Below are 24,059 nucleotides of genomic sequence, written 5' to 3'. Positions count from 1 at the left end.
TCAGTGCGACACTAGCTTTCGATTAGGACCATACATATCAAATTTCGACGCTTGGATCGCCAGCTATGGGACTATCAATTCTGCTGCTTTTAGCCGGCTCACCAGTTCGCTTCTCGGCGTATTCAATCGTGAGTCACGTGTTGCGAATCCATCCGTTGGTTAGTAATCTAAAAATTGTATACAATGGCAGCCGAGGCCAGCATAGCGGTAAAAATAAAAAAAACTTCGCCCGCAAGGGCGCAGTCAAGGGCTTCCGCGAATGGATCCACCAAATTGGGAAGCGAGTGGCGCAGTTGGTTAAGCGCCAGTGTCACGACACCAATGGTAGTGGTTCGAATCCCGGTTCGGACTAATTACTATGTGTCGGAGGTTCTATGGGCTCCTCATCGCCGACATCACTGCAGTCGCAGTGCCTTGAAAAAGCCCAGACCGAGTGGGCCGAGCCATAAGTCGGCAGCAAAAACGAGACGATGATAAAGCGCGCGTGACAGAGACTGCCTGTAGAGAGTGCATGAGAGAGTGCAAGAACGAACATTCAAGAGACGAAGAAATGCATATTCATTGTTCTGTATAACTTGTAATGCCGTGGAGCACAAAGCCTTAAAACAGGCTATAAGCAGTAAGCACCACTGATGTGAATGATAATAATAATCCACCAAATTCCTTGTCGACATTTAAAGAGAATGCATTATAAGTCAATTATTTTATGTTGTGCTTGTCAGGTCTCAATAGCAATTTAATGTAATTGAAATTGTAATTGAGCAAAATTTTTGTCAAATTACAATTACAATTACAATTACACAAAATAAAAATGCTTCAATTACAATTACATTACAATTACATTGAAAACTGTAATTAATTACATTCAATTACAATTACAAATTACAATTGATCCAACTCTGCTCTGTATCTCTATAGCCCAACAGTGCAGTATTTTAACAATGGTACAGCGGATCCGCTTTCTCCGTAATATGAGTATAGCGCGTCCACCGCGCATACAGGATTGGATTTGGCCATAATGTCATCGCAATCATTCCATCCACTGTTTGTTTACACTTCTCACACTAAAAGAGTTTTCAGGCAGTTGTCAAGCTCACATTTTCACAATGGACGGGTCTGTATGCGAGCCTTCCGTCACCCCATTGAAAAAATTTAAAATCAGTCACCCCTTTAGAGTTGGACGATAAATTTGAAAAATAATCATTTCATGAATTCCGGGAAAGGGCTGATATCCCCCTTGGTGGCCATGGCCATGACAAATATCAGTTTTTTTCAGCATGGGCGGATTTTCTTTTGGCGCCAAAAGAAAATTCGCCCATGCTGAAAAAACTGATATTTTCATTATGACACAATATAATGGTATTTTCACTGGGAATAATGAAAGCTTATCAGAATTATCCATTTATCCAACGACGTGTTGCTACGAAGTTGCGAAAAATTCATAAACAAGTTCAATTGGTTTAAATCAGGGGTTCCCAACCTGTGGGCCATGGACACCAAGGGGGATATCTGCCCTTTCCAGGAAGCCATGAAATTACTATTTTTCAAATTTATCATCTAAATCTAGTCCTCTGATACTGCTTAGAACAGTTTTCATTTTGAATTTCCTATTTCTTACTTTTTTCATGGATTAAAAAAAGGGGACACTGATTTTAAATTTTTTCAATGGGGGGACGGAAGGCTCGGAACTCCCTAACGCAGTGATTCCAAAACTGAGTGCCGCGGCAAAGTTGTGTGCCGCCACAGATTCTCAAGTGTGACCCGAGTGAGTCTTTCTTGAATTTTGGAAATGACTGTATAATATTAAACATATTGAAGATAAGGCATGCAGACAAGCATATCCTTTTTCAAATCGGCCAAACTGCTTCAATAGCTGATAGATAAGCGTAGGTGACCATGTCCATGAAACCAATAATGTCATTTTTAGGGCTTGATGTAAAGTATAGGTGGGTCGTTAATAGGTAGGCCTATGTGAACATATTTGTTTTGGTTTGACTGAAATTAAGGGCTCTGTAACAGCGCTTGGAAACACTGCCTGGAAAATGACGAAATGCGGGTATGTTTGTCAACAATGTAACTCCGTTTCGATCGAATATGTGTTCGTACAAACAAGTATAGCCATCGCATTACCATTTGAATAGATTTTTAGGCAACTTTTTTGTAAGTCTGCCGTGAGATTCTTATCACTTTTCTAGTGTGTCACACGCCGAAAAGGTTTGGGAACCACTGCCGGAACGTTAAGAAATTTTCGCGGTTTGATCCTCTGTCGCCACTAGCCGGCTCAGATGAGTGACGCGAATCTATCGACATCGATTATAAAATGAACTTAACAAGATACCAAACAGTAAATTAAATACAACTAACTGAAAGTATTAACAGTTTCGGCCCCTATCATTCTCTTCGTTGTTTCGTCACCTGTATTGTAAAATTGGTCTCTTGGGGTGAAATCGCACCTGGCGACTAGGGCCGGGCATAATGATTCGAATACTCGAATCTGAATCGAGTATTAATTTTAATGATTCGAGTCGAGTAGTAAACGATTTTTTTCGAGTACTGAAATTATACGCTCCTCAATCCTCAGCACTGAAAGTTAATTTATCTACGAAAATTATAGTTACGATACAATTTCCCCTGTGGAAGCCTTGAAACCTTGATTAGCCGTATCGTAGCATACAAGACATAGTACAATGCTACAATTTTTACTGGAAATAACACATTTCTGAAGTCATGATCAACCCACAACATTGTCACAAAGTACAATGAGATCGGTACGGTCGAAAAAACATTAAAGTATCTTTAATGTGATGGATAAGAGGCATTATAGTCTTTGTGGTGGCATAAAAGGTACATATTTGAACTTTGACGTATCACCTTCTGTTGTGACGTCATAATGAGTAATACTCGAATACTCTATTCGACTCGAAGCATCATACGTGATTCAGAATCGAATCAATCAGGTATACTCGATTTTGCCCAGCCCTACTGGCGACTAGGGCTGGGCACAATGATTCGAGTACTCGAATCTGAATCGAGTATTAATTTTAATGATTCGAGTCGAGTAGTAAAATACGATTTTTTCGAGTACTGAGATTATGCGCTCCACGCCACTGAAAGGTAATTTATCAACGAGAATTATAGTTTCGATATTATTTTGTACTGTGGAAGCCTTGAAACCCCGATTCGCCGTATCGCAACATACGAAACGTAGTACAAAACTACGCACATTAGTGAAAATAACACATTTCCGAAGTCATGATCATCCATCAACATTTGTCACAACGTGCATTGAAACCCGTATGGTCGAAAAAATACCAAAGTATCTTTAATGTGATGGATAACAGACATTATTCTGTGTGGGGGCATAGAAAGTACTCATTTGATCCTTGACATATTACATTCTGTTATGACGTCATAATGAGTGATACCCGAATACTCGACTCGACTCGAAGTATTTTGTGTGATTCAGATTCGAATCACTCAGGTACTCGATTTTGCCCAGCCCTACTGGCGACAACTATACTCTTTTCTGTGGGTACTCGCTAAATACAATTTATTTGTTGCAATTGAACGAGAAATGTATTGAAAATGAATAATAATAAATTATGCAACCATGATAATTATAAATTACAAATTTTGAGTAGCCTACTATACACCCGATAAAGGCTTTCGGTGTTTTTGAGATCCCCTCGTTGAGTCCGATTTGCGACAGATCGACGGCAATATAGCATTTCTAAATTGTCGGTCGCGAAATGCATAGATCAGTGGATTTACGAAGCTGAAAGACAAGTTGATATCACAATGGGCAACATTGCAGTATTTTAACAATGGTACGGCGGAACCGCTTTCTCCGTAATATGAGTGTAGCGCGTCCGCCGTGCATTACAGGATTGGATTTGGTCATGTAATGTCATCGCAATCATTCCATCCACTCTCTGTTTACACCCCTCACACTAAAACAGTTTTCAGGCAGTTGTCAAGCTAACATTTTCACATTGGACGGGTCTGCACTACAAGGATATCAACATTCCCAAATGGAATAACATCAAAATGCGTGCGAAGTAAAGGCGAGAATTGCAGTACCAACTACCAACTACCAAGTGTATTCTAAATTTTAGGCGTACTCATCAAGCACTTTGCATAATCCTTCGCCTGATACTGTGTATATGGAAATGTGTGGAAAAGATGGAAGAAAAAAAATTCACCTGTTAGAAAAGCTTGCGTAAAATGCCAATGTATAGGGGACAACGTAACTGTCGCAGGTGTAATATCCAGCGGAATACTGCAGAGCAACTATCGGCATCGGCACTGTTAATGGAACAGAAAGTTATCAATAGACTTGCCAATGTTTCTTGTTTCCAGGTTAACTAAATAGGCCCACGCGAGCGAGGCTGGGCCTCGGAACGCCAACATTTCACTAAAATATAAATAGATGGCTTGATTCAAGCAAGTATTCTAGCGTCCCTTCGATTACTTATGGAGTCTCTCGTGTTCTTCCATTAATGTGCTAATGTACGTGAATTGACGGGTCTTATGATTTATTGATAAAAAGTTTAATTGGCTTTCCCTGACCAGTATACCAGGAGACTCGGTCATTTAATAACGAATTTCATCTAACAGTGAGCAGTGACTAGTGATTCAAGAAAGTGTCTTCATAATCAATAACAGTACAGCCGATACAATGTTGAATATCACGGTCGGCGTTGGTAGTTGCAAGATCAGGATTAACGATAAGTCTTCTGGCTTAGGTTAGTGGTAGAATCAGAGTATGGGGATTTTAAATAGAAAGTAGGCCATGGAGCAACGGTTTCGAAACTGGGGTTCGCGGGCCAAGTGTGGTCCGTATAGAGCAGTGGTTCTCAACCTTTTTGGCTTCGCGGACCCCTCTTGACCGTCACGGACCCTCGCGGACCCCCTCAAGTTTTAGTTCAATTTTAGCTCTATTATGGTGCAACCTTCATCTGTCTTGTGCAAATATGAACTGTAGGCTTATGATAAACAGCAAAATAATGATTTTTCTTGAAAATAATCTCATTCGATTTATGTAGAAATTGGTATACTTTTATTATTTCAAAGCTAATTTTGCTGCTGTATTTCTTGAAGTACTAGGTCGTGTCTTGAAAATCCGTGTCTTCGTTTTGATATGAACGAGGAGTGCCGAAAACCAGTTCCGCAAAGATAGATGGAGGCTAATGCAATATTAACGCATAACGCTTCCGACGATACTTTTGGTGCGATCGCAACATTTATGGCACCAAAATGAGGAAACATATATTTTATGAGCATATCACGTCCAGCATCTATCGCAGGGACGGGCAACATACTGATCGCGAGCCGCAGAGAGTTTCTACCGTCAAAGTGAAATCCTAATCTAAAAGTATATAGACAAATTTTAAGCGCCAAAGAATTGATCCAAGTTTTCCAACCTGAGAAAGACTGTCAGGAAACGACTTGTTATGTTCGGGTTTACATATATATTTACGAGCAAACATTTTTGACCAGGAACAATTGAACATACCAATATAACTGGTGATATGAATTTCAGGGTTGGAGCGTAATGCTTTGATAGCAACGAACCACCCCTTGTTCATAAAAAAACCAGCCTTATCGATAGGGAATCCCCAATAAGAATGTGCCAAATCTGATAGCCGAGCTTTAAGGGCAGGTATATCATTGTTTAATTTATGACGAGTGTCAGCCGAAAATACTCGGGTTCATTTCAATATGAATATACTATTCAATTGTATATTGAAGTTCTGTACATCCAAGAAGCTGTTTAAATAGTGGTTATGTATATCACAGGATAAAATGGATTTCGTGGCGAGGTTTCAGTCCCCGCACTGGGACAAATTAGCGAAATACCTCGGAATTTTTTATTTCAAACGACTGTTCACTAATTTTATGAGACTGACAACTCCGCATCGAGAAGGTTTCACAGACATTACGAAATCCCCCTGATTGACGTTATCTCCATATTTTTATTTTTTCCACAAACCCCAACAAAACGTCTTCAAACAGCAATATGTTTGTATCAGCATGTTATTGAAAAATTGGCAATGAAAATGATTTTCCACAGTACGATAGTTTATGTCAGACAATTATGATGATGATATGAGTCATGAGGTTTTAGCAGTCGTGGTGCGAAACTGCCTCATGCTTTCTCAAATTAAAAAATAAAATAAAGATTAGGTTATCAACCATTTAAAAAATTTAGAGATCTCGCGGACCCCCTGAAATTGCTTCGCGGACCCCCGGTTGAGAAGGTGTCCGGTCAATACCGAGAAAACCATTACCGAGAATGCCATTACCGAGAATGGACACCACCGAGAATGGACATTACCGAGAATGGACACCACAGAGAATGAACATTACCGAGAATGGACACCACCGAGAATGGACATTACCGAGAATGCAATATATGAAATGCAGGCATGTTATGCATATGCGCAGGTCGTGTGAGTGCATCACGGCGTTGCCACATTCGGTATCGATGCTCAGGTATAAATTTCTCGACAACGTCAGTCCCAGTAAGCTATATTCTTGACATTGACCATTCTCGGTAATGTCCATTCTCGGTGGTGTCTATTCTCGGTAATGACCATTCTCGGTAATGTCCATTCTCGATAATGTCCATTCTCGGTAATGGTATTCTCGGTAATGTCCATTCTCGGTAATGGTTTTCTCGGTATTGGTATAGAACCGGTTGAGAACCGCTGGTATAGAGGTTTGAGAGAGTCCGTAATTTATTCTATGAGAAAAACGAATACCGAAACCGACTGGTTTTCGTAGCCTACACGAGAGTTACCTAATCTAAAACCAAATGAAACACTGATGACTTAATTGCAGCAAAGTAGGTGTAGGACTGTAGGTGCACACTGTGCACAGGTCCAATGGTATATTAGATCGTTTTTGCTTTTCCTCTCATTTGCATGGTAGTTGCATGTTTCGTATAACATTTTCCGAGTTTTATAGGGCCCGCGAAATACCATTATATTTTCAATGAGTCTACCATGCAGGCAATTTATTTATATAATTTTGGGAACCGCTGGAATAGCCGGTTCAAGTCGTTATGCGAGTGATTTAGACGCAACTGACTCATCGTACGTAAATAACATTAACGTGCATAGTCCATGAATGCTGAGAAAATTTTAGCACTAGACAGATCACGTAGGGAATAACTATGCGAATCGCAGTTCCGACTCATATTGTCAAAGAAGTCATCAATGGCGTCTTACGTAATGTTACGCTGAAAGCTGCCACCATGATCAAGAGTGACTTGAACGCGGTCATCTCCCACGACGGGTAATTGATGGCTTGCACGAACATCAGAAAACCATTCACGACACCCTTTGATTTCATCTGAAATTTCCCAACTTCGCTCCTCCACTCCCGTGTTTTCATTCGCCTCTGCCGCACCATTGACCACGTCAGAAAGCATACCGCGACCTGAATCATTGACAGATACCGTATTACTGGGTAAGGGTATATTCTGTGTGTTTACGGCGAAGTAGCCTACTCATGAATATCTGTTCCATGCGCTTCCAGGATCGCAGCTATATTGGTTAGTTTTGAGGTAATCATGGTGTTTGTCGACTACTACGGTCATTTACACCAGGCCAATTTTCTTTTTTTTTTCTATTCCGTAGCTGACGACTTGTAGCACAGACCACTTCTAGGCTTTTGATTAGACACCGCTTACCCTCCTTACACTGATGATATGGAGAGGAGGAGCCCAGATAAACCTCCTACACTTGTATACGAATTATGGAGTCGACCTCGGTCGGACTCGAATCCGCAACCCATTCATGTTGCAGCTGTTTTTTGTGAGGTCCTACCGAGGTATATGTTAGAAGCTGGATATCACCAATTTGGAACCATTTCACAGCTAAGGCCTAAATGACGATCTCCCATCTCTAACTAGGCTATAATTGTAATGATCCTCCCTACCGCGACGTTAGCGTTCATTATCTGCGAGCCGTCGATTACTTTTTTATCGGGTTGGGCGGTTGGGCGGTTGGGCCCTTGAGCGGCATGTCAATTCTCGCTTCAGTATATAATAAAAGTCTGTACTGATCCTGATACAGGATCGTTGGCGACATCTGGCGATCTCATACCACACATCAGGACGTCAAGCATTGTATGTGTCGTAAAATGAGGCCCGTAAACATACATATAAGGGCGATTACTGCGTCCATGTATTCTGTTACGATTACGATTACTTCTGAATGGAGCGATTACGATAATATAATAAAGAAATCACGATTTTGCTTCCTTGAACTTGAGTCTTCGACACATGTTCTAAGACAGTATAAGGACAGTGATGAGATTAGTTCATGAGCGACGAGCATAACTATTATTTGTGTTCTCATTTTAATGAGCAGTGTAGTTTACAAATCCATCAATAAATTGACACAGCGCACTATGCCATGTTCGCAAAATGTTAGGCGTATGTCATACTACGGAAAGGTAAAGAGTTATCGCGCCTTTATAAAGAAATTGATGGGATATATAAAATAATTGATTGCGATTCCAATTACTATAGATTTATTTGAGTGTAGTGGAATGTAATTACTAGGGCGTTTTTTTTTGACATGTCAAAATTTGTCAAAATTTTGTCAAAATTGTAGCGTTAGGTCAAAATTTGTCAAAATTGTTCATAAAGTCAAAATTTTTTTGACGTCTTTATTTCCTTTGTATCGTAGATTTTGCACTGTCTGTGAACGTATCATTTGATATTTTACAGCTTGTAGTCTACTTTATAGACCTACTGTTGTAAACGGCGCATTGTCTGCTCATACTGAATCATCAACGGTCAATGGTCAACGTACCGCAATATCCTAACTGGGGCATCATTCTTACATTGAGAAGCGCATGATGAAAAATTGTAATAGACAACATTGACAGAATGAAGCAACATGGTGCGTCACCAGTAGTGTATGCACATTGCACAACTTGAGTGTTGTAAGCCAACAACTGCTGCTGTTGAACGTCCTTGGCAAGTAAGGACATGCATTTTTTACCCAAGAATATAGGAAAGTATCTCTCGTTGTACTACAATTTTTTAAAATTATTTCCACCATAATACGTATTGCAACCACTGGAATTCTTCATAGAGCCAGATTTCGTTAAAATATTGTTTTTTATATGTACAACGTTGCCTGTTTCTAAGCCAAAGGCGTTTTTTCAGGCCAAACTACTACGTTGGGACAGCCAGTTACAACCGGAAATGTAGATAACTGGTACAATTGTGACATTATTTGGGAAAACACCTAATTTGCATACGTTAGGTCAAAATTTGGTCAAAATTCAGTTTTTTTAGGTCAAAAAAAGTCAAAATTTTGAATTTTTAGGTCAAAATTTACTTTTTTTCAGGTAAAAAAAACCGCCCTAGTAATTACTATTAAAGGAATTCAATCATGAATTTGGCCATTACTCTGATACATACTGGAAACATGCTTACAAGGTCTTGTCAGCAGGGCTTTGGAGCAGCCGTAAATTTAAACTGCTCCAGCTCCGGCTCCGGAGCTCTCTTCTATCATACATTAGCTCCGGCTCCAGCTCCGGAGCCGCATTATCACCACTGCTCCGGCTCCAGCTCCGGCTCCGGCTCTGAAATTATCGAATGGCCTGTCTATATCAGGGGTGGCCAACCCGCGGGCCAAATGTGGCTCGGGAGAGGTTTTGCGTGGCCCGCGAGGTAATTTCCTATTGTATTATCGAAAATGAATTGCTCAGATTGTGAACTTGCAATGCCAAACAAAAATTACAATTCTGGCTGCGACACTTGGGATGTTGATGACTAAAATATCCTTTCCGACTTCCGACGCATTGGCAGATCCAGGGTCCAGTCACATTTTCAGTAAATCGTCGTACATTACAATAAACTAAAATAGTAGCGAAATTTTTCTTCACGCTTCGCGTGTTTATTTGTCACACGATTTCTTGCTTGGTAGCCTACCTCCTACTGAAAGTGAAAAAAACGCCTAATTTACCCGATTGAGTCTAACTGTATTCGTAATTACGGGAGAAAGGCTTTTCGCGTTTGCGCTCACATAAAGATCGTCGACGGTGAAATGTAGGCACAACATGATTGTCGCATATTATCGGAGACCTTCGATATCGATGTGACCAGACGCCGAATAGTCGCGTCCTTGCAAACTGAGCCTAGCGGGCGGTATTTATAGATCCGCAATACTCAAGTAATAATATTATTGACCTAGTTTATTTATAGACTTAGAAAATTTTACCCGCTTGTCGCGGCTAGTGGACCGCACACTCGTTCGTCAATTGCATGTGCCACTTTAGCCGAAAAGGTTGGCCATTCCTGGTCTATATAGATTACTAATTTACCCATAGGTTAGTTATCTATAGTAATCTAGAGTCTGTCAGCCGTCAGTAACATCCGATGTAGCGCAACGAAGACATATAGGTGCCACCGTGCCGGCTTGTGACGTCATACTGAATACTTGTCAATTGTCGACAACATCATAGTTGCACTAGATTGCACTTTACTCTATGCCATTGCTGTGCACAGCATTAAAATCCAGACCTGTTGTTCAATTATGATAAATCAGCAGATGTGGTTGTTGCATATATATAATTGCATCTTATGAAATAGGTCGGAGCCGGAGCTACTCCTCAAAGAACGGGCTCCAGCTCCGGCTCCGGCTCCGGCTGAATTTTATATAGAGCTCCGGCTCCGGCTCCAGCTCCGGTGAAAATCCACGGCTCCGGGGCTCCGGCTCCGGGCTCCGGCTCCGGCTCCAAAGCCCTGCTTGTCAGCATACAATAAAATCTAACGAACCATAATAGTGTATGGCAGTAGCATCGCGACACATGCGGAAATCATAAGCCCCTTTGATACCGTTCCGTCGTCGTTTGGTTTCGCTGTCGGAAATGATAAAAATAGAACAGGTAACATCTGGTAGCTGTATCCGGCCGGCCAAAATACTAAACATAGAATAACAGTGATTAGAATAAAAACGGCTCGAATTCATTGAAGGATTGCTTACTTGGGAGGATTGCGAAGACCACAGAAGCACACCAGACCGCCGCAATCGATATCAAAATAGTTCTACGTTGGAAAACGCATCCATTGACAGCCCATCTGATGGTGAAATATCTCTCGACCGATAATAACAGCAAATGAAGCAATGATGCCTGCATAAATTTTGACGAAAATCGTATATATTGTGTCCAATAAGGTTTGACGTTGCATGCAGTTGGTCATTACCTCCAGCGATAACGCAGATAAAGCACCTGTCACCATATCAAATGCACTGACGTTATCTTTCGCAGCTGATTCGGCAAAACGTCGTTCCGAAGTGCTTCGAAACGAGAGCAGGTTTGGAAGAATGCTTGTTAGTAAGACGATACCGCACAAAAGGTCGGCAAACGACAAAGAAACTAAATAAAATTGAAAATTTCATTAAATCATCCGTAAGGCGATGAAAGTTATTAGAATCTTTCGCATGATGAGTGATCCTGAACTCGTTTGGATTACATTAGAATTTTGGGACGGGACTGCAACAGTGTAGCAAACAACACCGACTCGACACCTTCAGTGGAAGTCGGCCGAACCACGGCTATGCGGTGGTTAATCTGACCTCCTCATCATCGATCCCGCTACAATTACAGTGTCTTGAAATGCCCATAGACGAATTCAACCGCGTAACAAAGTTGGCAGCAGAGATCGGAAGTCGGTCACATGCAAAAGATAGGGTGTCTGAAGAGTAGGAGAGAGTAGGCCTAATTGAATTTTGTTCGGTGAAGAAGAACACAAGACAAAGGTAATGAAAATATACAAATATTGATGTCGTGGTGCAAAAGGCGCAAAACATCTATATAATTGTCACTGCAATGCCTTGAATAAGAATTTATATTTATATATCTCATACTATCATCAGAGCAGTAACTGCCGCACCCCAAACCCGCCAATTGGGGGTGGCTCGCTCGAAGGGGCCCAGAATTATTCCGTATACATCAACATATAGAATATTCTGTGGGAGATTTATTAAACTTGATAATTTTCTTCGCGATTCGCGCGATTTACTGTCACCAGGGTCTTGATTTCATTATGGGTGCCTTCCCCAAGTAAAAATACACATAATTTATCGGAATAGCAATTTCGGCGTCGGTCATTACCGCGTTATGACACACTATGGCATGAAGTTTCAGTCAATATGTTACTATGAGAAGTGTGCTGCCAAAAAGGTATCCCGAAGATGGATACTTATTAAATATGTGCCTAAATTTTCGATGGCACCACTTCCCTCAGCTATAGCATAGCATATATATATGTACCGATAACCGAATCTCGTGGGCAGAGAGAGGATCAAAAATCGAAGGTAATATATGAAACTACTCTATTTTATTGACAAAATTAAGTCATGAGTTTTAAATGTTTTGCGCGCTCAGCGTGACTAGACAACCAACACCCATACATAAAATAAAATCCTATCTTTCGGAGAGGTGGGGAAAAGGCCCTTATTAAAAGGGGGTCCTAGGGATAAAGCCCCCAGAAGTTTAGTTAGAACAGTATGGGGTGGGGACAAGATGAGCGTTTTTATGGGGCTGACGAAGTGCTGTTTCGTCCCCGATTATCATACATTTTTACATGACAAACGATAATGATGGGATAGGGACATTTGTGGCTGTCGAAAAAACTATTTCAGGTTAGCCTTCTCTCTTTTTGTAGACGTCATAAGTAATTATATCACCGTGCTTATAGTCGTTATTGTCGACTTAAAAGTTGTTTTGACGAGTCATGTTTTGTAGTGAATCAGTTTAATTCAACTCAGTTCTTTATTTGTATTTCGTTTTTCTCATCGACATCTCTTGATTGTTCTGTTTTGGTTTGATTGATTGGTTAATTTAATTGCTTGAGCCCGTCTGTGGTCTTCATATATTTTCTTAGTTACTGTTTCTTACTCTCTCTCTCTTCAACTATCGGACGAGCAACCACTATTACGAATCCTCGCTTAACGCATCTACAATTCAGATGAGCTATTCCGTATCGATTAATTGGAACGCTTGTTTATATTTGAGAATAGAAGACCGATACGCAACGCTTGCCTAGTACACATTACCAGATGTAGTAGCCTACAGCAGACAGGATTCGACGCCTGATAAATCGGCACTCATTGGAATCCCAGTGCCGCGTCGAAACAAAAGTCTAGTGCAGGGGCGGGGAACATACGGCCCGTGACGGGATTTTGCGCGGCCCGGCGACAGTTTGCGGTCGTGTGTGATGATGTGTCCCGCGTCGCCGTCCACAGGCATTTTGGCGCAAACATTTTCGAGCATGAACATTAGCAAGACAAAGCGACGTTTCAATACAACTGATGTTCACCGTATTGACGCGGCCAGGGGCGATGGGCCATGCCATTCCCAAATTTTTCGAGAATATTCGTAATATCTATAAATAGTAGAATATTTTCGGGTCGTTTGATTCAAACTAGAAAAATTTCGCGCGCTTTGAGCGATTTAGTGTCTCTAGGTACGTGTCTTGATTATGAGAATACAGTATCATAAATACACTAGAATAGCCCGAGGCCGTTGGGTTGCAGGAGTTTTCAACGAAGTTATTAATAAGAATGAACCCACCCGAAGTGAATAATATGCGACAAGGTTATGAATACATATAGTTATGGCGTGATCAATGTTCAAAATTATAATTATACGTGCCGTAAATCTTTGAAGAAACCACTTTGTCATACACTCACTAATATCATTGATCAAATTCATTTATTCAAAAAATTTCGCGCTTCGTGCGACTAGAAGCCAAATGGACTCTGATTTTTTTTATCACATCCATAATACCGATTTTGGCTCGCCCGTGAATCGGTAGCCCAATCCAAGGGCGTAGCCAGAAAAAATATTTGGGGGGGGCGAAAAATTCGATGACGTAAATGCCCCCCCCCTTAAAGATAAGGAAAATAATAGGTAAAATCGATGGACTTGGGCGCTTATTGGATGATTAACACAACATCTGGGGCGATAGTTATATATATTCCACAGACGGATGTCATCAAACGATGACTGTGGAAAACCAGGACGACAACACTTTCGCGCGAAGCGCGAAAAATTTTTTATGGTTAATGAATGAAATTGGTTCATTATATTGGTCTTTGCATATTGTAAATACGTTTTCATTATCAGATTTGCCGGCGGGGCTGATAAAAGTGATGTCATCAAACATTCAGGGGACAATTAATTATAGGCCTACATCTTGAGCTATATGTTCATACCACACGGCAAGACTAGTTTCTAGAGCAGGGTGGCCAAAGGGCCACATGAGACTTACGAACCATTGCGCGGGCCACTTGAATGTTGATGACCTTTTTTAGTCTTCCGATGGAATGGTACCGGATAATAGGTAACGTTGAAAACAATACTTATATTAATACGCATCAAAATCAATAACAATTATGACATGAAGACTTGGTGTGGATCCCCAACCTAGCCGCGCGAAATATTGTACATTATATAGTCATATACGACGATCTGCGAAAAATGTGGCTGGCCCCTGGCTACGCCAATGCGTCGGAACTCAGAACTTATATTTTAGTCGGCAAAATCCCAAATTTCGCGGTCAGGCTAATCAAATTTTAGTTATTCGGTTTTGGTAATTTATTTTTTGATAATACTAGTAATTTCGAGAAGTAACCCGCGGGCCTCTCTAACCTTCTCGCGGGCCACGGGTTGGCCGCCCCTGTTCTAGAGGGTGGACGCCGGACGTGACAGTTGTCATTTATTGCTGTTACTTCATGACTTGCGTAGAAAGCTGTCACCACTTGATTGAGCACACGCAAGGTCGTAGCCAGAAAAACAATTTATTTTTATTTTGTTTGGGGTGGGGTGGGGGATTATGACTTTAGGGGAGCTCTCTCGTGGGAACATCTCGCAGAACCGTACATCCTGCCATAGGCAATTTCATCACTACCCTTTATACATACGATTCTTAGACGCACACACACACATACCCAATGGAAGCTTCAAGTTGCCAACTATAGCTTATTAGGTGGTCGTTGCACGGATGAGCCCAAATCGCTGACATAAAGTGATGAACAATCAGTGTGAATTTCGGCCCTAGTCGCGCGGAGCGGAAATTTTTTTTTTGAATAAATGAAAGAATTTGATCAATAATATTGGTACGTCTATATGAGCAAGTGGTGTCCATTCTTATTACTTCGTTGAAGCACGGTTTGTTCGTAACCTCTGGTAGAGATTGACGCTACTTTAAAGATTGAAATCGCTGATACATACCAGACCAAATTAAAAAACACCTTTGATCAGACTCGTTCAATTTCAAATTAGCAATTTTTAACGGGAAGTGGTGATATTTTCCTGTGCCAGTTGCGTTTATGTTGGAGGGGTCTGATTGCAGGGACAGGATCATTCGGCGCCAGCCATTTAAGCACCCGAAAATCTATATCGAAGGCTTCGGAATACATGTGTCGGTTTTATGGTGGTCAATCATTTTGGGAGCGCACTTTGCGGAGTAGCATGTAGCATACTTTATATATCTTCGTGTGTCCCGGAACGGAAGTTGCCGGAGCTAACAGTCCCCAACCCCATACTGAACTGACACTCCTACAGACTCAATCAACCCAACGACCTCGGGTTACTCTCGTGTATCTACTGCTGGTACTGTTGTATTCTCATAATTGAGAATGCAGCTAAATTCAATAATAGGTATTTGCGGAATAAATTTTTTTCGTGATACCGATAACCAAATCAAGACATGAACGGTCACTAAATCGCGCGAAGCGCGAAGAAAAATTTTAGGTTGCATACATTTGCCCCAAAATACTCTAATATCTATTGATTTTACGAAAATTTTCCAAAAATTTGGGGGGGGGGGGGGCGACCGCCCCTTTCGCCCCCCCCTGGCTACGCCAGTGGCCCAATCCAGATATAGTTCTCAACTGCAAGAATGTGTGCGTCTCTGAATTGCATGTGCAAAGGGTCGTGCAGGGTCGGATGGACGGGTCTGTGGCGCGTTCCTATTGGGGACTTCCCCTAAACTCATTAAGATTTCAGAAGTCCGACCCGCCTTATGTTCATGTCCTGCTATCCGGCCTGCCGGATGGAGAAGTTGCCCGCCCCTGGTCTAGTGGATCAACGATCAATCTTGCCAAGAAAGAAAATACTGTCAACTGGAGAATATGGTCGATGTGGAATTTACTGAGTGCACAGCGCACACTGAATATATTAGCAACGAACTGATATTCTCACCTTTTATGTAATTTGGATTACTCCGCATTTCTCTACAGCGTGCCACCGCGTATGGAAGTAGAAGATTGCTGGCAGTGATCATTAACCCCAACAAAGTCAACAGGAATGCGAAAGATATCATGCCTTCTTCATTTTCGCAATATTTCATAGGACTCCCGTCACAGTAAATACTTTCGCAATCGCTCTGACGGTAAAACATCGGGTAACCACATAATGCGAGCGTCTCATCTTCCCCTGGACAGGATTCGTATTTAAATCCTGTTCCACCTGTCATTTGAAACACGGTCGAATTTTCATTGCCCGCATTCGTCTCATCGGTGCTTTGCCAAGATGATGTAAACTCGTAAGAGTCGGTGGTATCTGTGAATCCACCGTAAGCTGTTGTAGTATGAGAGTCTTGGTCGATAGCGGAGAGGGGCTCGACTAAAAAGCGCTGTAAATCAAACGCATAAGGGATAGTACGTTTCCTTGATGGACGAGCGGCCGCTCTCTTCGTTCCGGTAGCAGACGTCGTCAGCTGATCGCTCGCATTGAGGCGACTTGAATCGAATGCGTTGTTGCTATTGTCGCGTTTCAATGCATTTACGACATTATTCTTTCCCATTTGGCGGATTGGGTGGATTCCATACTTTCTGGTACCATCATCCCCTCCTTCTGCGCGCACGTATATGAAAACTTTCGACGTCTGGTTTTCCTGGCTCTGACTTTCGGCAGTTGCACTTATTAATATCAGTAATACTGAAGCAGCCAATTGCATATTTTTTGACTTGTTCTCGTTATCCAGGACACTAGGCTACTGTTGCAAGTGTCGGATTGAGATAGAGCGATAAATCTTGTTGCAGGTCTATATTATAGCAGCATATAGGATATCACTGAACTATTAATATACCGCTATCCACGCTATGGATCGAGTATATATACATGATCAGAACATACTTTTCAATAAGTGGAGAAATGATGTATAATATATTAGTTATCTATCGATGACTAATCTGACTAATTTAACGATGTTCCCAAATTTACAAGTAATCACCACTCATTCACAGTACAGGTTATATTATTTGGTTTCTAGTGACGCATATTCGTCATGACCTTCGTCGATTATCGTGAAGTGTGGCTTTGATACGTTTTATGAGTGCTACCTGTCTGTTGGGTATGCTATAGCTAAAGCAGCTAAACCGGTGGTTCTTGACCTTTACTAACCTGCGAAAACTTACACTAATCAACAAGCCTTCGCGGAACTCTAGATTTTGCCGAGTCTTAACAATAAAAATGTACCACAATTACGGTTGCATTTAAAACAAAAATCAATTCAAAACGAACATGTTTAAAACAAGGCCATTGTTGGAAAAATGCTTTTTACAGTTTTTTAGCCATGACGTCACGAATATTTACTTGTGACGTCACAGTGGATTGAAATTGACAATTGACAATACAGCGTAAATATGACTCCTACGAAAAAAACTTCCGACCACTGTCGTAACAGACCAAAAATATCTTTAACCAGGATTACATCGTTATGCAGCATTTTGCGGTCGTCAGAACACTCATTCCTTACCAATGATCTATATCTATACGCTATAACTGTTGACCGGACGACGATTTTTAGGGTCCAGCCACCCCACATCGTATATGTCGACTATAGTGGGTGCATACTAGGCTCATGCTCCATGTTTTCCGAGAGTATTTTCACGATTATGGCAGACTGAGACAACGTTTGAAAAAAACACAATTCCGTTTTTAAAAAAGGCATTTGTTTAAAACAGGGCCGGCCAACCCGTGGCCCGCGGGCCACATGTGGCCCGCGAGAAGGTTTTGAGTGGCCCGCGAGGTAATTTCCGAAATTTCTAATATCATCAAAAATGGATTGCACAGATTGTGAACTTGCAAGGCAAACCAAAATTTTGATTAGTCTGGCCGCAACACTTGAGATGTGATGACTAAAATATCAGTTCCGACGCATTGACAGATCCATCAGCCATTCACATATTGGTATATCTTCGTACACTAAAGCAGGATAATTTGCGATAGATTTATCAAAGGTAAAAATTTTCTTCAAGCTTGGCGCAACATGTTGTCACTCGATTTCTTGTTTTTAATATTGTTGCCCTTTTGTGAAAATGGAAGAATACCTAATGTATCAGATTGAGTCGAACTATATTACGAGACAAAGTGTCGTTCAACATATGCGACATTGCGTTTGCGCTCGCAGTAAGACCGTCGACTATAAAACCTAGGCACGAAATGATTGACGCATGTTGGTCGCAGCTTTCGATATCGATATGTCCATGCGCCGAATAGCCCAGTCCTCCCAAACTTAGCCCAGCGATATACAACATGCCTGCAATATAGTCAAATGACAATATTATTGACCTATGAGCTACAAAAATTTTTCGCGCTTCGCGCGGCTAGTGGCCCGCGTAATAGTTCGTCAATCGAATGTGGCCCTTTGGCTGAAAAGGTTGGCCAGCCCTGGTTTAAAACACCGTTAGTTTTAAATGCGTGATTTCGATCTCATGCATTTTGCCGACTATATGAGCCGACAATTCCAGAACTATTCCAATACTTCATGAGTCTTGCAATACTTCTGGATAGTTATACAGAATGGAGAAAATCAAAACTTAATTGAATTGCGTGAATCGCAACTTCTCTTCAACGAAAATGAACCAAGATTTGTTTCGCGAAACTAATTTTGGCGACATCAGCTGCTACATGATTCCAGTCACAACGTACTCACAAGCTAATATTAAACATAAATCTGGAGCTCTGGATTCGTGGCAAGCAGAAGCCATGTCGTGGCGGTGGCGAGCATGCAAATGAAACAACGTGCACGTTATACGCAAGGCGAATCACGCACTATTATGTTGCGAGCATATAAGCTTTATGAGGGTAAAGCGAGACGCATCTACGTCAGGACGATGCCTGGTGATAGATCATATAATTGTTCAAGGTTCTGTCATTAGTTTGACCACGAATTAGTGCAACCAAATGTTAGAACGAACCAGATCTGATCTCGAATAATAGTCTGCATTGGCTTCATGGGTTAGACTAGAGTCGTAAAAATGATCCCGAACTAATATACGCTCAAAGTTGAACCAAAACCTATAGGAATTACATGGGAGAAGTAATAAACTGCTAAAGAAGAATAAAGACGAAAACTAGTCTATAAATGGAGAGGGCTCGCCCGGGATTTTACACCGTGACCTCTAGCACCCGAAGCGAGAATCATATACCTTTTAACCAGGGGTGGCCAACTTTTCCGGTCGGCGGGCCTGATATGGGAAAATGAAGCACTTGGCGGGACGGATTCCTGAATCGCTACATTATTCGCGTATTTATCCACCTATACAAGGAATAAATCACATTAATGTCAATTTCAAGTTAAAGCATAGATACCAAATACAGTATTCAATGAATTCATTAACGTAATGAACTTTAACAGCTGTTGAAGTCAATCTGGCATCGGTGATCGATCAAAGTTGTCAACAAGTTTATTGAACTCTGGCTGCATGCCAGATGAATAAGACCCTAGTCTAGGGGTGGTTGTGAACCTCTGTATAAGGTTCTGGTTCGTATGAACACGACCCTTTTTGAAAGGTTCTAAGTGAACTCGAATGTGAATCCATGACGTTATTGCGGGCAAAACTCACAATAGAGTCACTAAATATCCACGAACGGAAAGGTGAATATATTGAGCAAACGTTTCTAATCTATAGCAACTAAAATTGTAGAAAAAGGCTGGGTGTATGCTCGTTTATAAACTATAGTGCTGAATTATACCACTATACAGAGAGTCGTTCGAAGTTGAAGTGGAAAGAATTTCAACCAAAGATGGTGTAATGAGCGCGAACCTCCAAATTTCTGAGGTTCACACAAAAACGCGAACGCGAACCTCACGTTCAAACCATCCCTCGTAAGGACTGTACGTGAACATCAGAATGAAAGAACACAAGGTAACACAAACCAAACTAAAGAATAACAAGCATAGCCACTATAATTTGATTTAGTTAGCAGGTAGTGGGGGATTGCGGCCACATTATCGTGTACGACCGAAAACTGCCTGCAGACCGCGGAAAATCTTGTCACGGCCCGGGTCTGTGTATGTTGCCATCGCCTGCCCTAGACCAACGAGTAGGGCTAGGCAAAATCGAGTACCGGAGTGATTGGATTCTGAATCACGTATTACGCTTCGAGTCGAGTCGAGTACTCGAGTATCACTTATTATGACGTCACAACAGAATATACTATGCAAAAGTTCAAATATATGTACCTTTTATGCCGCCACAAAGAATATATTTTCTGTTATCCGTCACATTAAAGATACTTTGGTATGCTTTCGACCCTACCGATTTCATTGCACGCCTTGACAATGTTGTGAAATGATCATTACTTCGGAAATGTGTTATTTCCAGTAACGTTCGAAGATTTGTACCATGTCTCGTATGTTGCGATACGGCCAACCAAGGTTTCAAGGCTTCCTCAGTAGAAAATAGTATCAAAACTATAATTATCGTCAGTAACTTAACTTTCAGTTGCGAGAACCGCGTAATTACAGTACTCGAAAAAAATCGTCTTTTACTACTCGACTCGAATCATTAAAATTAATACTCGATTCAGATTCGAGTACTCGAATCATTGTGCCCAGCCCTACCAACGAGCAAACGGTCCCGCTGCAAGTAAATCGATATGCAGATAAACGTTCTGAAATTCATGCACATAATTTAGTGGCGCTTCTCGTGATCTTGTGTGTATGCTTTGGTTATTTCCGAGTTAACAGCGATAGCCAATACGTGACACAACGCAGAAAAGTTGTTACGACAATATGAGTTCGATCCTGAAAAAAATGGACCGACCATTGATTTATAGAAGTCGGTTTGATGTCATTAGAAGATTTGACATACATTGGTATCACTCTTGCGCGGGTAATAGGGCATACTCGGGTACGGCGTACGGTATACAGAAAGGAATAGAGCAGGGCCGAAACTTACGCGCCTAAGCCGCCCAATTGGATCATTGAGCTCGAAGACCCCGAATATTATTTCGTAAATCAACATAAGGCATAGTATTTAGGGCATTTCGTCTTATTATTATTGTTTTATACGACGACGACGACAGTGGCGCTTATCGTCTATTCAGGCCTTGTGCCCCACGACAATGCGTTTGATAAAGCTCAGTGGTTTTGCTTTCACGGACAAAGTCATTCTCGCACACTGCCACCATAGTGTCCTATATGGTGTCGACACAAGCAAATCGCACGGTTCAATGAAATTGTATCACGTCACAGTTTCCATTTGGCTACAGGCAATTTGACGGTGATTTTTGACCGGCTTGCCGGGCATTAAATTTGATGAATCGGGTATCAATCGAAAACTGACTCTGCACTGATTACGAAAATATAAATTTTATTCCGCTCGCGGCCCTGGAACCCCCACAATCAGCCCCCAATTATTCATTGTCGAGTAGATTGGCAGTGTGACGCAACAATGCTGTCTGGCGAAACGAGAGACTAGCTCAAGAGCAAGGATGCGGCCGAGCGGCGGGAGTGGGATCAGCTGACGTCGCGGCAATAGCGATGTGCAAACGCGCCACAGAGAAACGCTGCGCTGTTGATACTTTTCTATGCGTTTCGGTACAAGCGAGCATACACCAGCCTTTCCTTGACTTGTAAGGGTAGAACTGGGTCCACAGAATGTATTAGGGCCCTACCAATTTTCGCGCAATATCCTTCAGCTGATAAAGATATGTAGGCTACGTCTAAGTAGTCTACATTGGATATGTCAGATTATTATGATATCGATTGCCTTAGCCCGCTTGTTGCGTAGGGCTCCAGAGACACGTCGCGCTGTTGATGGCGGGTGTCGATACTTTCTATAGTCGCTTTTATGGTTTAAGTGTGAGCAAGGAGCATTGAGCATGAGCATACATTACAAGCTTTTATTTGATCCGTATGGGTAGGACTTGGTCCGCGAATGCAGCAGGTAAAATGTTGATTGTTGAATAAAGTTTATCAGCAGGAGTGTCGAATTAAACTGGTATCGCTGTCCGGATTCAATCCGTTACTAGAAAGCTTGCGGGCCATACCTGCCAAATGATTCCAAAATGTTACCACCAAATTCATACCTTTGTTTTTCACTGGAATATATCTGATATCACTATAAACGTTGACGTTGGAATTTGGTTTAGCATTTTTCAATCACCAAATAGTTTTTTTGAATGCCGGGGACCTTTTGCGTCAAAAGTAATACAGTGGTAGGCTATCACAGATATTTAAATTATATTCATTCTGTAGCCTGTATATATATTCCTAATGTAACTTACGTAAAACGGATTTGCAGTATTTTTTCGCATCTGTGAATAACTGAATGTCCATTGTCCATTCGGCCCAACAGAGTTTGCACTTTTTCGCCTTCTCGGAATTTGGCAAGGTCACCGACGTGGTGCTTATGGGGACTAGAGTGAAAACTCAACACTGTAGTTGTATTACTACAATATGATATATTTGCATTATCTAAATTTGCTGTCTTGAGTGAATGTTATTACTTGAAAGTATATTTTTCTTACTAGAAATATCTCTAACAGCTGGAGGATTGCGCGAAAATTGGTAGGGACCAAATACATTCTGTGGACCCAGTTCTACCATTACAAGTCAAGGAAAGGCTGGTGGGTGCTCGCTTTTAGCGAAGCGCATAGAAAAAGTCTCAACAGCGCCACGCATCTCTGGAGCCCTACGCAACAAGCGGGCTAAGGCAATCGATATCATAATAATCTGACATATCCAATGTAGACTACTTAGACGTAGCCTACATATCTCTATCAGCTGAAGGATATTGCGCGAAAACTGGTAGGGCCCTAATACATACTGTGGACCCAGTTCTACCCTTACAAGTCAAGGAAGGGCTGGTGTGTGCTTGCTTGTACCGAAACGCATAGAAAAAGAATCAACAGCGCAGCACTCTCGCCGCTCGGCCGCATCCTTGCTCTTGAGCTAGTCTCTCGTTTCGCCAGACAGCATTGTTGCGTCACACTGCCAATCTACTCGACAATGAATAATTTGGGTCAGATTGTGGGGGTTCCAGGGCCATGAGTGGAATAAAATTTATATTTTCGCCAGCAGTACAGCGTCAGCTTTCGATTGACACCCGATTCATCAAATTTAATGCTCGGCAAGTCGGTCAAAAATCACCGTCAAATTGCCCGTAGCCAAATGGAAACTGTGACGTGATACAATTTCATTGAACCGTGCGATTTGCTTGTGTCGACACCATATAGGACACTATGCTGCCACTCTATATATATACTCTCGCTTTCTTGCATCCTTTTTCGGGTCTCTGCTACCGACTTTCTTGAGCTCGGCTCTCTCTTCTTCTTAGCTTTAGAAGACTTGTCCATCAGTATCAAAATTGTGCGGGGAGTCTTTTGTCCTTCCCCATGGTACCCAACCGCGGAAATCCACCCTAAGGGGTACACAAAACAGGCTGAGCTAGAGAGTTGCATGACGACTTTCTGATGTTAAACCACCGATAATACGGTAACATTTTCCGACTAGTTACTACCGCAGCTGGTTTAATGGAGTCGCAACGCAAAAGAAACTTATAGAAGTCCTGATCTTAAAGATATCATCATTTTGCATGCCAAGGACGCACAATCGCTCATTGTTTTCAGTACTAGATTAGTAAAACTAATCGTGAATTTCGGTGATTCAGGGTCCCCGAGCTTGACAATTCCCTGAAAGGAGTTCGTAAATAGAAAAAAGGTTGAAATTCATTGATATACGCCTCGAGCTCAACACCAATGAGTCGTGCATACATTATACTATGAAGGAT

General features: G+C 41.6%; 1 protein-coding gene across 1 annotated transcript; it reads right to left on the bottom strand.

Moving 5' to 3' along the window:
• Positions 1 to 3,549: 3,549 nt before the first annotated feature.
• Positions 3,550 to 17,171, bottom strand: LOC145446859 (octopamine receptor beta-2R-like). Its single transcript, XM_080325232.1, has 7 exons — positions 16,237 to 17,171; positions 11,231 to 11,403; positions 11,010 to 11,157; positions 10,802 to 10,947; positions 7,233 to 7,443; positions 4,203 to 4,305; positions 3,550 to 3,775 (listed from the first exon to the last, which is right to left on the bottom strand). Exons 1-7 carry the CDS (start codon positions 16,991 to 16,993, stop codon positions 3,646 to 3,648), a joined length of 1,668 nt encoding a protein of 555 aa, XP_080181358.1. The 5' UTR covers positions 16,994 to 17,171; the 3' UTR covers positions 3,550 to 3,645.
• Positions 17,172 to 24,059: the final 6,888 nt, after the last annotated feature.

Source organism: Botryllus schlosseri, chromosome 9, assembly GCF_051294905.1.
Source record: "Botryllus schlosseri isolate E-star chromosome 9, Bs_hap1, whole genome shotgun sequence".
In the NCBI taxonomy this organism is placed as follows: domain Eukaryota; kingdom Metazoa; phylum Chordata; class Ascidiacea; order Stolidobranchia; family Styelidae; genus Botryllus; species Botryllus schlosseri.
This window is presented reverse-complemented; position numbering and strand designations above follow the sequence as displayed.

Bases quoted from the DNA above. Each gene is read 5' to 3' on its own strand.
- LOC145446859 (XM_080325232.1), bottom strand. From the start codon at position 16,993: ATGCAATTGGCTGCTTCAGTATTACTGATATTAATAAGTGCAACTGCC. The intron at 11,404-16,236 runs GTGAGAATATCA...AATTTTATTTAG, and splicing joins TAATCCAAATTACATAAAAG to TTTCTTTGTCGTTTGCCGAC. The intron at 10,948-11,009 runs GTAAGCAATCCT...TTCTATGTTTAG, and splicing joins GGTCTTCGCAATCCTCCCAA to TATTTTGGCCGGCCGGATAC.